Source organism: Halichoeres trimaculatus, unplaced genomic scaffold (assembly GCF_033239565.1).
Source record: "Halichoeres trimaculatus isolate MK-OKI-2021-1 unplaced genomic scaffold, fHalTri1.1 fHalTri1_scaffold_22, whole genome shotgun sequence".
NCBI lineage: Eukaryota > Metazoa > Chordata > Actinopteri > Labriformes > Labridae > Halichoeres > Halichoeres trimaculatus.
In genome coordinates, this window is record NW_027437200.1 from 24527513 (window position 1) to 24541759 (window position 14247).

The window sequence follows — 14247 nt, forward strand, 5'->3', positions numbered from 1 at the left end:
ATTAGTTGGACGTTACTTACAAAAAGGTCAAAAACATTTACACGGTGTGCTTAAAAGTTAGAAAGAATCAACACAAAGTCCATCTCGGCACAGAGACACTGTTTGGAAACCTGAGAATGATTCACCAAAAGATCAACAACCTAAAGGTCTGAATCTGGGTTTTGGTCTCAAATATTTGCTGCAGCTTTGGTTTGGTCTTCTTCTTTAACTCTGAGGTTAGAGTGTACGTTTTAGGTTTAAGATTGCTCAAAGTTTGGTTAAAAAGCAGTGGATCTTATAAACATCCTGACAGCTTTCAGGCTGTATTTAGTTGTTCTATAGGTCGACCAGACAACGCCGTTCTCAACCCTATGTGGCAGGTTTTCCTGTGGGTCGTACGTCCCCTTATAATAAACCCCGTTCAGGTTGGCTGACTGGCAGTTGTTGAACCACCACCCACTGCCAAACATCGCTGCACAGTTCTCCTCCCCCCTGTCGTTGTCTTTGTCAAAGGTGCTAAATTTCATGCCGTCGTGGGCCAGACTAGACCTAGAATCAGAACTGGGCATGACCAGGGCGTCCCCGGCATCCCCAGAGTACCCGGACACATGCAGCGGGTACCCCTCTTCCTCTGAGCCGACTCTAACTGTGTACTCAGCACTGGCTGCACCCCCTTCCCAATCCTCTAACTCCACCTTCATCATGGTCTCACCCCGGTTAGTTAAGAGGTGAAGGTTCTGGTTGCCGAGCCAGAACTCCCCCTTCCCCTGAGCATCAACTGAACCGAACCCATTGCGATATTCAGCCCAGGTACGGTTGAAATTTAGCACCCCCCCTTCTCTCTGCTGGACTAACAACCACCCTCCCATTAGCCCCTCCTGCTGGCAGTAAACCTCCACTACCTCTGTGGAGTCTGTGCCGCCGGGTTTGATCTTAAACAGCCCGTTCATTTCCCCTTTCAGATGGTTCTGGTTGGCCTGGACGCAATCTGCGAACAAAGAGGGGCACACCGCAGACCGCGAGTTAGTTTGGACGGCTTCGCAGGGCTTCAAAAGCACTAACAGACACTTTCCTTGCATGCTAGCTGACATCTGCAACCAAAGCAACCTTTACAACACCAGTTAATCTCACTACAACACGCCCCCTCCCTGTGTTAAAAAACTAACCTTAAAGTTTTTTATGCTAACATTTTATTCAGTTTGTCGTTACACAGTGACTCAGAGTGCTTTAATAACAAAAACCTACTGCACACTAAACCTTAACAACTGGGAGTTCAAGCAATTAAAAAATAAAATCTACAGTTACTCTGTTCACTCCATTTTTGGTACATAAGGCTAGCTAGTAAGCTAGCTGATGCTAGAAGCCCTCTGTCTAGCTGAATGTGCTGTTCTCAGAGATTTTACTGCTCGTCTGGTAGTTTTGTACCTTGTCCTATATAATCGGCCTGCCGTTCGACACGCGTGCTCTTCACACTACGAGCTTGGAAATCAGGAACGTCATCTTCTCCGTCACCCATCAGGAACCCGCCGCGGTCGGGTGCGGAGAAGTCGAATGGGTTCCCAAAACCTGTTTTGGTATCTCCCAGGAGGCTCCCTTTGGAACCTCCAGAGTGGAAGCTGCTTGTAGATGACGATGAGGAGGAGGAGGAAGATGATGAGTGAGTGATATCTGAAAAGCTCAAGTCACCCAAGGTCTGGCACTCGGGGCCGCCCTCCATGAACTCCTCCACTTTTTCCACCGGCCCGTCCTTGGTGTGGACGACGGTGGTTCTGGTGCGCTTGGTGCAGGTGAGGGATGAGGTGGATGTGGTGATTGAGTGGCCGTCTGTGCCAAATAAATTCCCGCCTCCTAACTCGGTGATGGATTTAGATGAGGAGGAGGTGGAGGAAGAGGAGGAGGAGGAGGACGATGCTGAGGATGTAGAAGGGGAAAGGGAACTACCTGGGACTTTGGAGATGGTTGCTGGGGATGTGCTGGAGCCTTCCCGCTCCAGAATCAACTCCATGGTCTCCACCTGAGAAGGAAAGGAGAGGCCTTTAGTGTCTGCGTCAGTCGGTAACTGGGGAAATTCAGTGTTTTAACGTCTTCATGTGAGATTTTTTGCACCTCAGGGAAAATGTTCTCTCTCTGCTGTCCTGCAGCATCCTTGGACTTGTAATGACTCTCCACCAAGACCTGCTGCAGGGGCCTACTCTTCATCACGTACAGCGACCCAGCAGACTCCTGAGGGGGCTGGTTGTCCTGCTGGCCAACCTGGGGAAGAAAAGAGGTGGCTTTCACTGGAGGAATGAGGGATTTATACCAGACTTCCAGGATCAGAGTCTTCTAACACCCCCTTTATCACTCAGTCCTGTACCTGTTTTTCCAGTGCCACAAAGCTCTCCTTGTCCACCTGGAAGTCAGTGTAGCTGGCGCAGGATCCTTTGCAGGAACGCAGCTTGATGTCGATGTCCACCTGACAGGTGAGAGGTGGGAAAAAAGGGGCAGGTGAGTGTGTATGTATGTTTTAAAATGTAAAACATGGATTGTGTGTAGCTTGAAGGGGAGTGAAGACAATGTATCCTTACCTCTAGTCTCTGCATGTCGACCACCTGGTCTCTGACGCGGTTCTTCAGGGCAGCCAGGACGCCCAGCTGACTGTCAATCTTGATCTTCATGTCGATGATTCTCTGACGGAGGGTCTGAGCCAGGTCATAGTAGTTGTTGTCGTTACCTGGAGGAGAAAGGCGGGAAAGCACGGGATCATTGACCTGATTCAGATTCTGAAACCAGGTTTGAAAATGAAATTCAAATTTAATCCAAAGTTTGACCCTCACCGGCGTCGATCGTGAGCTTGTCCTTCAGGAAGTCATAGGTCTGTTTGGTGCTCTGGTCAGCGTTGCGGTGCTTGACTCTGTTCTGATCCAGAAGGCTGCGGATCTTCTCGATCCTCTTCAGCGAAGAGTGGTCGAAAGTGTCCAACAGACCCTGCATCCTGCAGCCTGATGGACATTTTTGACCCTGATGGGGGACAGGGTCGTGTGAGTTTGCAGTTTCACATGGTTGATGGTTGAAGCAATGAGCTTAATGACGTGAAACTTGCCCCAAACTCTGCCTGTCACTCTCTGAGTCAAAAATTCATCTAATCTTGACTCAGACTCTGATTTTTAAATCAGACTGGTGTCAGGAGGATAATCTATGCAGTAAATGGTTCTTGGTTACTTCTGTGACTCTTTAAAGCTAAAATACTGGAGGGAGATTGTCGTACCCAGTCATCATCTGTGCAGAAAGGCCACTCCTTCTTGGTGTCACATTTATCGGCCCTGGTGCCGTGCTCCACTGGACGAGCTCCTCTAGGATCGAGTTGTGTCTGGGCCTGAAGACACACGGACACAAAGACAAGAAATGTCAGCATTTAGACAAAGGTGACTTTTAAAAAGTAAAACTGTAGAAATTGTTCAATCATACAGGCTGGAAGTAGTTGGTACTAATCATATTGTTCTTCTATGTTTAGTGCGGAAAATACGTCATTACTATCGAGAGGGTACTTCATACTGTTTATATATATATATATATATATATATATATATATATATATATATATATTTATATATATATATATATATATATATATATATATATATATATATATATATATATATATATATATATATATATTGTTTTTTTTTTTTTTCTTTTGTTATAATACAATGTTTTTCCTTTGGACCTCTCACTAGTCTAAGATGGCTGCTAGCTTAAAAGAGAAGGGCCAAAGCATTTTTATGACCGATTCCTACATAAACAGGTAAAAATGGGATTTTTTTTGTGTGTTGATTCACCTGGAATTGTAGTCTAATAAATGTTTACCCTCACTGGAAGTGGTAGTCAAATTTTGTCATTTAACAGTATTATCCTGTATTATCTGATCTACTTTTGTTTTGTTAAAAAAAGTAAAATTGTGTTTAATACATTGAAAAAAAACTGTAAAAAACTGACATATATATATATATATATATATATATATATATATATATATATATATATATATATACACACAAGTTGTGTTCTGTCTCTAATTTCTTTCTTATATTTTATACCCAACTTCAAATGAATTAATAAATACATTTCTATGAAGAAAAAATAATACAACAATAATATGAATAAAAGTAAAAATAAAATATATATATATATATAAAAAAAATATATATATATATAAAATCAGAATATGTCTCAGGTTTGGATCAATGAGAAAATGCTGCAACAAAATTTCTTTTTTGTCTTCTCAATTCCTTTCGCATGTCAGTTTCTTTTTATAAATTTTGTTATATATCTGAATAATGCTTTTGTAGCTTTTGTTGTAGGAAGAGTTTTTAAAATTAGACATGGTGCAAAATTTAGACATGAAACAAGCATAAATTCAAGAACTTAAAATTGACATTTACTTGAGCTACTCTTGTCGTTTTAAAAATACGAGTGATTTCTGTCCGCAGCTCATCAAATGTTGTAAATATGAAAACAGTCTTACCAGAGGATTAAAACTTACCAGAGCCGAAACAACACATATTAATGCAAGACAGACGAGCCTCTCCATCTTTGTCTCTGTCGTCCCTCCTCGCTGTGAAGACTTGAAATGAATGCTGCGCAGACGCTGCCACCCGATTATTTGAGGCCTCAGAGTTCAGTTTGACAAAAAAAAAAGGTGAGTCATCCTTCAGGTCGGGTCTGTTTGTTCCAATCGATCAGGAGCTGCCTAACGTACTGTGTGTGCCGCGCCCACGCGTCAAACACACAGTCAGCCCCGGCCACATCATGCAGGACTTACTGGAATGAGAGTCAGTGTGTTTTCAACAAACAAACATATAAACAGAACAAAGACAAACACTTCTGGGCCAAAAGTTAGTCAAATGAGTGATCTGCCAAACATTCTGTGCTATTTTCTGGTGACTTTTGGATCCTATCTGTAGTTTCCACCAGTTGATCTATAAAGCCAAACTTTTTATGAGCGATACATGAGTTTAAAACAATTTCCTTTGAAACCCTGTTTCAACTGAGTTAAGGATAACGTCTAAACTGTTACTCATTAACTTTATTCCTGTGAGTTGGATTCTGTGTGGATTTTGTTGGTTGGGTCAACAAACATTTCAGTTCAAGAAAAAATGGAAATTTCAATCGACTTTTTCGATTAGTAAAGCTTTACAGAGTGAATCTTCTTTTTGTACATGAAATGCTGAGTCAGCATTGCTACTTCTATTTCTTGCACTGATTACTACTGCTACCATAGCTAATTCAACTACTACTACTACTACTACCAGCACTGAAATGATAATAAATAATACAATGAAAATACTTAAAAATGAACTTTTTAAAGCAAAATAGGTTGAATATGCTCAAGAAGTCTAATTTTCTATTCTTTTTGTATATTTTTTCTTAATTAACAGAAAAAAAAGGATGAGTCAGTATGAGAGAAGTCCAAAATGTTGAGTTTTTGCAACATTGCTGCACTTAGAAATGTGCCTGTGGATGTGTAACCGCATCTGGAGAGGTTTGTTTTTGCCACCTAGTGGACTACAATGATTATGAATCCACTGATATCAAAGCAAGGCAAAGTGCAAAGCAAAGTGTAGACCAGTGATGTTCTACCTTTGGGCCATGAAATCATTTCCAAAACAGTATAATTTCTGTGTGTATGGTTGGGGTGGAGTGAATGGGGGGTAATTGTAAAAAACTAAAAAAAAAACTTAAAAAAAATAAAATAAAATACAAAACACTGTTATATTGTTAAACCTGAGTTACAATTAGAATGATATTAAAAATTATTCCATTTTTTTTTTTTTGTTTCCCTTCAAGCATTAGACATGTGATCAGAAAACGAGAAACAGGATCTTTTTTTTTTCCTTTTGTTGTTGTTGTTTTGTTTTGTTTTTATCCCCAGACCACTTTGCAGTTGGGCCACACTGCCATATTCATTTCAGTCTTTTATGTTTAATCTGCAATCTAAAAAGAACAATATAGAAACAGACTTAATGAAAGAATGTATTCAAACTAGTGTCATCTTCCGTCCATGCAGCATAATCATTTTACTTAACAAGAAATTTTGAAAGAAGTGGCCTTCATAACTATTCCTATGTCTTTAAAAATAATACATTAAAAAAAAAATCTCCAAAAAATTCTGTAAAGTAATAAAGATTAAATTTTTCTCAACATGGGCTAAAATAATTTCATCAATGAAATCAGAAATCAAATTAATAAACTTATTTTTTTTGTTGTTGTTGTTTTCTTTTGTTTTTTTTTTTTGTTTTTTTGTTTCTGTTTTAATTTTTTTTTTTTTTTTTTTTTTTTTTGGAAGAACTTCTCTTGTGAATGGGCCTTGAGAACATAACTTTATCAGGAGTTGTGGTTTGCATTATTTGGAGCAGCATCGCCACCTAGTGCACAGGTTGAAGTTTTTCTTCCTCTTATTCGCCTGAAAACTATATATATATATATATATATATATATATATATATATATATATATATATATATATATATATATATATATATATACTTTTTTTTTTCTCAGTTTTCGGGCAAATAAGAGGAAGAAGAACTTCAAACCTTCAAACTCACCTGCTCATGGAGGATATATTAAACCTTGCATTTCTCTGAATCACCTCTAGATGGAGCAGCATGATCAGTTTCCAACCTCTGAGTGTTCCCCCTGTCTTTATCTGAGTCAGTGTCTTCATCTCCAGCTGAGATCATGTCCAAAGGCTGATAATCTGGGTGTGAAGGATCGATTTTTGGGGTTTAATCGTGAAGGAATTTGTTCTTGTGGATTCAGCCTGCGTACAGCGTGGCACAAACATCACCAAACTGAGATGTGGAGATAAAAAAAAGGGTTAGGGTGCATTGAGAAGAAAAGATGGCCCGAGGGTCTTAGAGGAACTGTCGTAGCAGCACAAGGACACACAGACCAAACTCTCCAAACCCTGCGTCCTTTGATGATTCCTCTCTTTTGAAGATATTTCTGAGGCTCCTTTGAAGTGATTTTCCTAATGTTGTTGGTTTGAGAGCTTCAATTAATTGATCCAGTCTTTTCAAATTCAAAGACTTGTTTCTCCTCATGTATTACTAATTCATATGTGATGTGGAACAGGCCAGGCAGAGGAAGTTAACAGCCACATCAATACGCCTTTAATCCTCAGAGCTGCTCCGACACACAGGCCTGCAGGGCCCGAGAGACAGCCACTGTGCTGGATGTAGCTTAGCAAAGAAAATAATTATTCAAATAAAACAATTAGAAAAAAAGATTTAATTATTTAATTAAGTTTCTTTGGGGTAAATATGTTTCTCCAGTATATTTTTATTTTGCTGCTGAGACAGTGTTCACAGCTTCTACCACATTATTGGAAGATTATATTAACGTCATAAATGTTTTGTAAAAACTAAGAAATATTCAGAGGATATCAAAATAAAAATAATAGAGCAATGAAAAAAGTAAATTAAACTGACCTATAACACAATAAGAGGGTTAATTAGGAAATCAAAAGCTGGTGGGTCGTACACTGTGGTGACATCTGGGAGTGAAACTCTTTACAGCGAAACTGTGACTCTTCACAAACAGAGAAGTTATATAGAAGGAAACTGCAGGAAAACTGATTTAATTTCAATTTCGTACCACTGAAAGGAGACAGAGCGCATCCTCAGTGTAAGCTACTATCAACAGTGAAACCAAGACTCACCACAAAGAGATGATCCATTTGTCCTTATGTTATTCAGACAAACTCAGGGCATGTTTTATGAAGTGAACTGCAAGAAAATCAGTTTCTTTTTGCAGTTTCATACTGTGGGAAGTAGACGGAGTGAGCCTTTGGTGAAAACTACTATTTACAGTGAAACTCAGACTTACCTCAAACAGAGTAACATGTTATCCCCATGTTAATTATTTGGCTACTAAAGGCATGTTTTTTGGAAGTAAACAGCAAGAAAATAAGTTTCTTTTTCATCTTCATAGGGCTATAGAACTCACAGTGAAGCCTCTGTGGGGCGTACTGCGTACAGTGAAACTCAGACTCACTACATACAGAGGAGCATATTATCCTGGTGTTCATATTTTGTGATACTTGAGACATGTTATTTGGAAGTGAACTGCAAAGAAATCAGTTTCCTTTTCATTTTTTTCATCATAGGTCACAGTTAACACTATGTGTGGTTTACTGTTCACAGTGAAACTCAGACTCTTTCCAAAGACAGTCATTATTTTAACGTTACTTTGACAACTTACGACATATTTCAAAGTGACCTGCAAGAAAATCAGTTTGTGTTTCATCTTTGTACCTCTGATGAAAGCCCTGGTGGGTTACTGTGAAAGCTACTGTGAACAGTGAAACTGAGACTCATCAGAAACAGAGGAACATATTATTGCCATGTTGATATTTTGTTGCTGTTAACATGATGTTTGGAAGTAAACTGCTAAAAAAAGTAGTTTCCTTATCATCTTGCTGCTAAAAAAGTCATAGTTAACCCTATGCAAGGATTATTGTTTACAGTAAAACTCAGACTTTTTCCAAAGACAGTAATTATTTTAATATTATTTGACAACTTACGACATATTTTTTGAATGTGACCTGCAAGAAAATCAGTTTGTTTTTCATCTTCAGAGGGCTACAGAAGTCACAGTGAAGCCTCTGTGGGGCCTACTGCTTACAGTGAAACTCAGACTCACCACAAACAGAGGAGCATATTATCTCCATGTTGATATTTTATTGTTGTTAACCTGATGTTTGGAAGTGAACTGCTAAAAAAAACAGTTTCCTTTTCATCTTGCTGCTAAAAAAAAGTCACAGTAAACCCTACTTGGGGTTTACTGTTTACAGCGAAACTCAGACTCTTTCCAAAGACAGTCATTATTTTAATGTTATTTGGCTACTTACGACATATTATTTCAAAGTGACCTGCAAGAAAATCAGTTTCTTTTTCATCTTCAAAGGACTATAGAAGTTACAATGAAGCCTCTGTGGAGCCTACTGCTTACAGTGAAACTCAGACTCACCACAAACAGAGGAGCATATTATCTCCATGTTGATATTTTGTTGTTGTTTACCTGATGTTTGGACATGAACTGCTAAAAATATCAGTTTCTTTTTCATCTTGCTACTACAAAAGTCACAGTAAACCCTACATGGGGTTTACTGTTTACAGTGAAACTCAGACTCTTTCCAAAGACAGACATTATTTTAATGTTATTTGGCTACTTACGACATATTATTTCAAAGTGACCTGCAAGAAAATCAGTTTGTTTTCCATCTTAGTACCTCTGATGAAAGCCCTGATAAGCCACTGTGGAAGCTGCTGTGAACAGTGAAACTGAGACTCATCAGAAGCAAAGGCTGAAATGAACCAAGAAATAACAGCCTGTAGTTTGCTCAGTGGTAACGACTCGAGTTACACTGTAAAGAAAGCGACATGTGAACAGAACGTCCCGTATGGAAGTCGCCATCACTGACGACAATGAGGGTTTTAAAGCTGTACGTCAGGGATCGATCCGTGCTTTCTGAGCTTTCATAGATGTTGTTATTTTGGTCTGAAAGCTAAGAAAGATTCAGACAACAACTGCTTCCTGTGAAATAAGAAGGATGAGTCAGTCTGGACAAGGTCGGTATGTTCTTTACAATGTGAGGATGACACACAGGTCCAGCGTCCTTGGAGGAAGTTATCGCGCCTCTTAACTTAACCACACAAAGAGCTGCCTTGGTGCCTTGGTGGTCCGCGCCTCCTTCCTTCCAGTGGAGATGCTAAACCAGTGATTAGTATTCACAGTCTGTACGCTGAGCTCGCTGTTGCTTCACATTTTGACCTCAATTTCACAAACTCCCCGGCGAACACTCACCACGCGCTCACGTAATCATGTATGTGCTTCCCCGCGCAATCACAGGTTTACATCTTCCTCTTCCACCATCAAAACCTTTTTACGAGTTAAAACACCAGCGCCTCCCCGAGCCCGCAGAGCGCCCACGGGTCAGCATTTACACAAATTGCCTGTCTGTTGATGTGTTTTAGAGAAACCCAGGAGAGCACCAGGGAGACGAGCCCAGGTCTTTCCTTTTAAGAAACGCTCACAGAGGAACAAAGACCCAGCAGAAAGCTCTTCAATGCTCAGGTCATGTAGAGAGAAAACAGGAGCTGGAGGTTTCTTGTTTCAGTCCATGTCGGTCTCACCTCCTCTGATTGTTTCCCGCTCTCTCTGCGGGGCGTAGAGGAGGCGCTCGGCTGCTGGATTCTCATGCTAACATAATGAAACGTCTTGGATGTCTGGTTAAATCAACTCTATGCAGATGACTTCATTGTATAGACGCTAACAGGAGATTTTTACATTCTGGCTTGATCCGGATCTTGATCTTTGGTGTGAAATCTGACCTGCTGAGAGGAGCGCTCTGTGCTCATCCTGTCTGTCTTCTGTATCAGTTGAGGAGTAAGAAATCTGAGAGTAAGGAGTCATTTCTGTTGACACTATTTTTTCTGAAAGTCTCTCGGCTGGCTCTTCCTCATTATGTAACGCTGTAGTGCTCTTTACTCTCACTGACAAACTGGGTCACTGGTGTGGGTCTTGGTCGTTGAGTATCATCATATGTTATAGAAACCTAAAAAATGTGTAAACACTTGCTTTCTTTCCCAGATTGCGACACGTGAGCTTTGAGAGGCATCTTCACTGAAAAAAACTGAAGTCCAAACAAGGGTCTGTGTCTTACTTTTGCTGCTGTTGTTTTGAAAGTTATATTTGGGGCTTTTTCATGTCTTGAATCAGATCGGATGGACAGTGGATAGAGCAGGAAACAGGGTGAGGGTGAGGAACGACACGCCTCAGGTTAGGGCCACCCACTCACAGGGGAACCTCACAGGGTGGGACCGAGACTGAAAGACCATCTGCACCCTGTCTATGTCTTATTATGGGTCAAACAGTCCCGTCACACTTAGGTGGGCTTTACACGAGTACAAATTTCTACGACTCCAGTAAAATAAACTATCGATCCGGTGATATTGACGCACGGAGACGCGTATTTGTCCATGACTCTGCATCTTTTTTGAAAACGGGTCTGCAGGTGGAAATCTGCGTATTCGTCTTCATACTGTATTTAGTATAAACAGATAAGTCCGGAAAAGACGGTGACCTCATAGTACCCCTCCTACTCCCCGCCCCCCACACACGTTGTCACACACAACAACAACAACAACAACAACAACAACAACAACAACAATGGCGGCAGGTTTCTGATTCTGATATTGTTCCAGCAGCTACAAATATTGCTTCTACTATCATATCAACATTTTCTCAGAGAGCATGAACAACACCAGCTACGGCAACAACAACAACAATAACAAGTGTTTGTTGACGTTGAATCCGGCTCGGAGCAGAACCAGACGGGCAACCCGACGACAGTTTTGAGTTGTCATGTAAACGCACAAGCCTATGCACAATTCAATGTGTAAACAGCGATACATGTTTTGATGCAGACGCCGAGACGATACAGGGCCGTCCTCGTGTGAGGAGGGCCTTAATATGAGCCTCAAACTCCTGACGACTCCAGAGAAATGTCTTTTTTTGGATACTAAATATTAATTTTAGGGCTGTCATTTTAACGCGTTAATTAGATTAATTAATTACACAGCAAATTAACGCGTCATAAAAATAAACGCGTCATAAAAATTAACCCAGATTAATCTGGATCCCAAACCCGCGAGGCGTTCAAAGACGCACTTATTTTCAAATGTCTGGCATTTACAAACCGTTTGTCCTACATGAAAAAAGTGGTGTTCTCGTCAGATTCTCAAATTTCCGACGGTCCCTGAATGCATCACACCTAGCAACATGCTTTGAACCGGGGGAAGAGAGAGCGTTATTAAGGGGACTGCCGTCAACATCTCGTTTATTCACACGTCCATTTTGAAAATCTGCAGAAAATCAACAGTTTGCTCAATTAAAAAAAAAAAACAGATTATTTTACACTCTTTACTGCATCAAACAAGCCCTGAATGATCGATATTTGTCCTGTATTTAAATCTAAAGAATTCTTTGAAAATTTGCTTCCATCTTCCTGGTGTCATGTTTCAGCTTGGGGCTGCTCTGCACCAATCAGCAACAGTTTGTGTGTTCAGAGCATGTTAAACTGAGAATACTTCACTTTTCTTTGATCCAAGACTTAAATAAAGTGTTTTGTACATAGTTCCTCACAGTTTTTAGCCTTTAGCCCTGGTTCTCCTGACCTCATAGAAGTATAGAAGTTCATATTGCAGTGAAAATTGAGTCCACATCCAGTAAAAATGTGACAGAAGCAAAAAAGTCCTAAAAATCAAATCAGCTTATCTTAGGTGCAGGACTGTGTAGATTTTGAAAAGATAGAACCATAAAACTTTTTTCATGTGTTCCTTATGCCTCAGGGTTCCTAAAAATGCTTTGTATATATTCCCACCTTATTTTAAATGTTTTTTAATGTCTTTTAATGTAATTTTAATGTCCTGGAATTCAAATTCTTTATTTTGTCACCTTAAGCAGATATGACATTAAAATGTGATTAATTAGATTAATTAATTACAAATCCTGTAATTAATTAGATTAATTTTTTTAATCGCCTGACAGCACTAGTTAATTTTACAAATTTCACTTCGCAGATGCTGTTGTTCAAAGCGACTTACAACATTGAGCAGTTGGGGGTATGGTGCCTTGCTCAAGGGCACCTCCACATTGCACAGGAAACTATGCTGACACCTCTCCCAATCTTGGTCCATGCCGGGACTTGAACTAGTGACCCTCTGGTTACAAACCCAAGGCCCTATGGTCGGAGCTACTGCTACAAGAAGACACATATCGAAGATGTTAGATCCAGTAAATCAGCCTGAGCAAGTTACTGTATTTGTTCTGTATTTTATCCAGGAGATGGCGCTCTAATCTAACTAAGTCTTCGTACAGGGACAACAGTCAGTGATGCCATCACAGATACATTACTGTAGCTAGCTAGCTAACGCCATAGAAAGTCTAATATATGTCCAAAACAAACACATAAAACTAGAAAGAGCTACACAGCAGCACAGAAACTGCACATTGCGGATCTTGCTCTTTGATTTTTTTGATAATTATATGCAATCCCCTTTTCTTCTAAGAGAGCTCCAAAAACTGGCTGTAACGTATATACCAATGACTTATGTTTAGGATTTTACAGCAGTTGTTCATAAAAAGTGAAAAAAAGAAATCTGATAATTTCTGTTTTAAGGCATCAGTCTCTTTTCATGAATAAGAAATAAAGCATCTCAATGTTTTGAATTGTTTCTGAATCTAAAAGTAAAATCTCGTCCCTAAAAAGCCCTGGAACGATACTTAAAACCACAGCTGCACAGACCATGTGTGTCTTCATGAACACATCAACGCTCTGTGCATTAATGACGTAGGATTTTATGGATATTTGGGTTTGAAACGTCAAAGACCGGATTGATTCCTGCAGATGAGTTTGTCCTTTTCCACAGGCCGTGAAAATGAGATGATAGATGAGTTTCCCTGTAATTAATCTACACACATCACTGACTCCTCGTCTTGTCTCTGTGAGTCATTTGTGTGTATTTTCTGAGTTATGTTGTTGGAACAGGATCATTATTCTCCTGTTTGCTGCTGAGTGAGAGTGAATAAAGAAACTGCTTTATATGCATGTGCTTCATTTCATCTGTTTCAGTCTGTATGCTAATGAGCAGGAGGCGACGGTGTGTGTGTTTTGTTTGTTTTTTTTGGTGATGGGAGGAAGAAAATGTTCAGTTTATCAAAAACTACTGGTATGTGTCAAGAAAAATAAATCTTTCCAAAAAATAAAAATGTTTTCTTCATGAGCTGGGCTAGTTGATCATAGGGTGGAGAGATGTAGTAGATGTGAGTGTTTTAAGGCCACACATTTTTTTTTAATTTCATGCTTTTGAATTCAGAATATTATTTATTTATCTATTTATGTATTTATTAATCATTTTATTTTATTTTATTCATTTTTGAAGCTGTAGTGTATCAACTACTTCATTACATTTCTTTTTATGATTGAATGTTTTCTGTTTTTTTCATTAAGATTTCTTTATTCTCAAAAATAAGTAAAAAATAAATAAAAATTAATTGAATAAATAATATATAATGATAAGTTATTATTATTATTGTATTATTATTATTATTATTATTATTATTATTATTATTATTATTATTATTACTACTAATAATAATAATACAATAAATGAAACCAATCATGAATTCTTCAACTTTATTACTTAAGTTTTCAACTTCAAA

General features: G+C 39.2%; 1 protein-coding gene across 1 annotated transcript; it reads right to left on the minus strand.

Moving 5' to 3' along the window:
• Positions 1 to 257: 257 nt before the first annotated feature.
• On the minus strand, positions 258 to 4709 carry fga (fibrinogen alpha chain). Its single transcript, XM_074662082.1, has 8 exons — positions 4502 to 4709; positions 3227 to 3334; positions 2796 to 2979; positions 2547 to 2692; positions 2336 to 2434; positions 2086 to 2232; positions 1405 to 1993; positions 258 to 967 (listed from the first exon to the last, which is right to left on the minus strand). The coding sequence occupies exons 1-8, from the start codon at positions 4547 to 4549 to the stop codon at positions 258 to 260; spliced, it is 2031 nt and encodes a 676-aa protein (XP_074518183.1). The 5' UTR covers positions 4550 to 4709.
• Positions 4710 to 14247: the final 9538 nt, after the last annotated feature.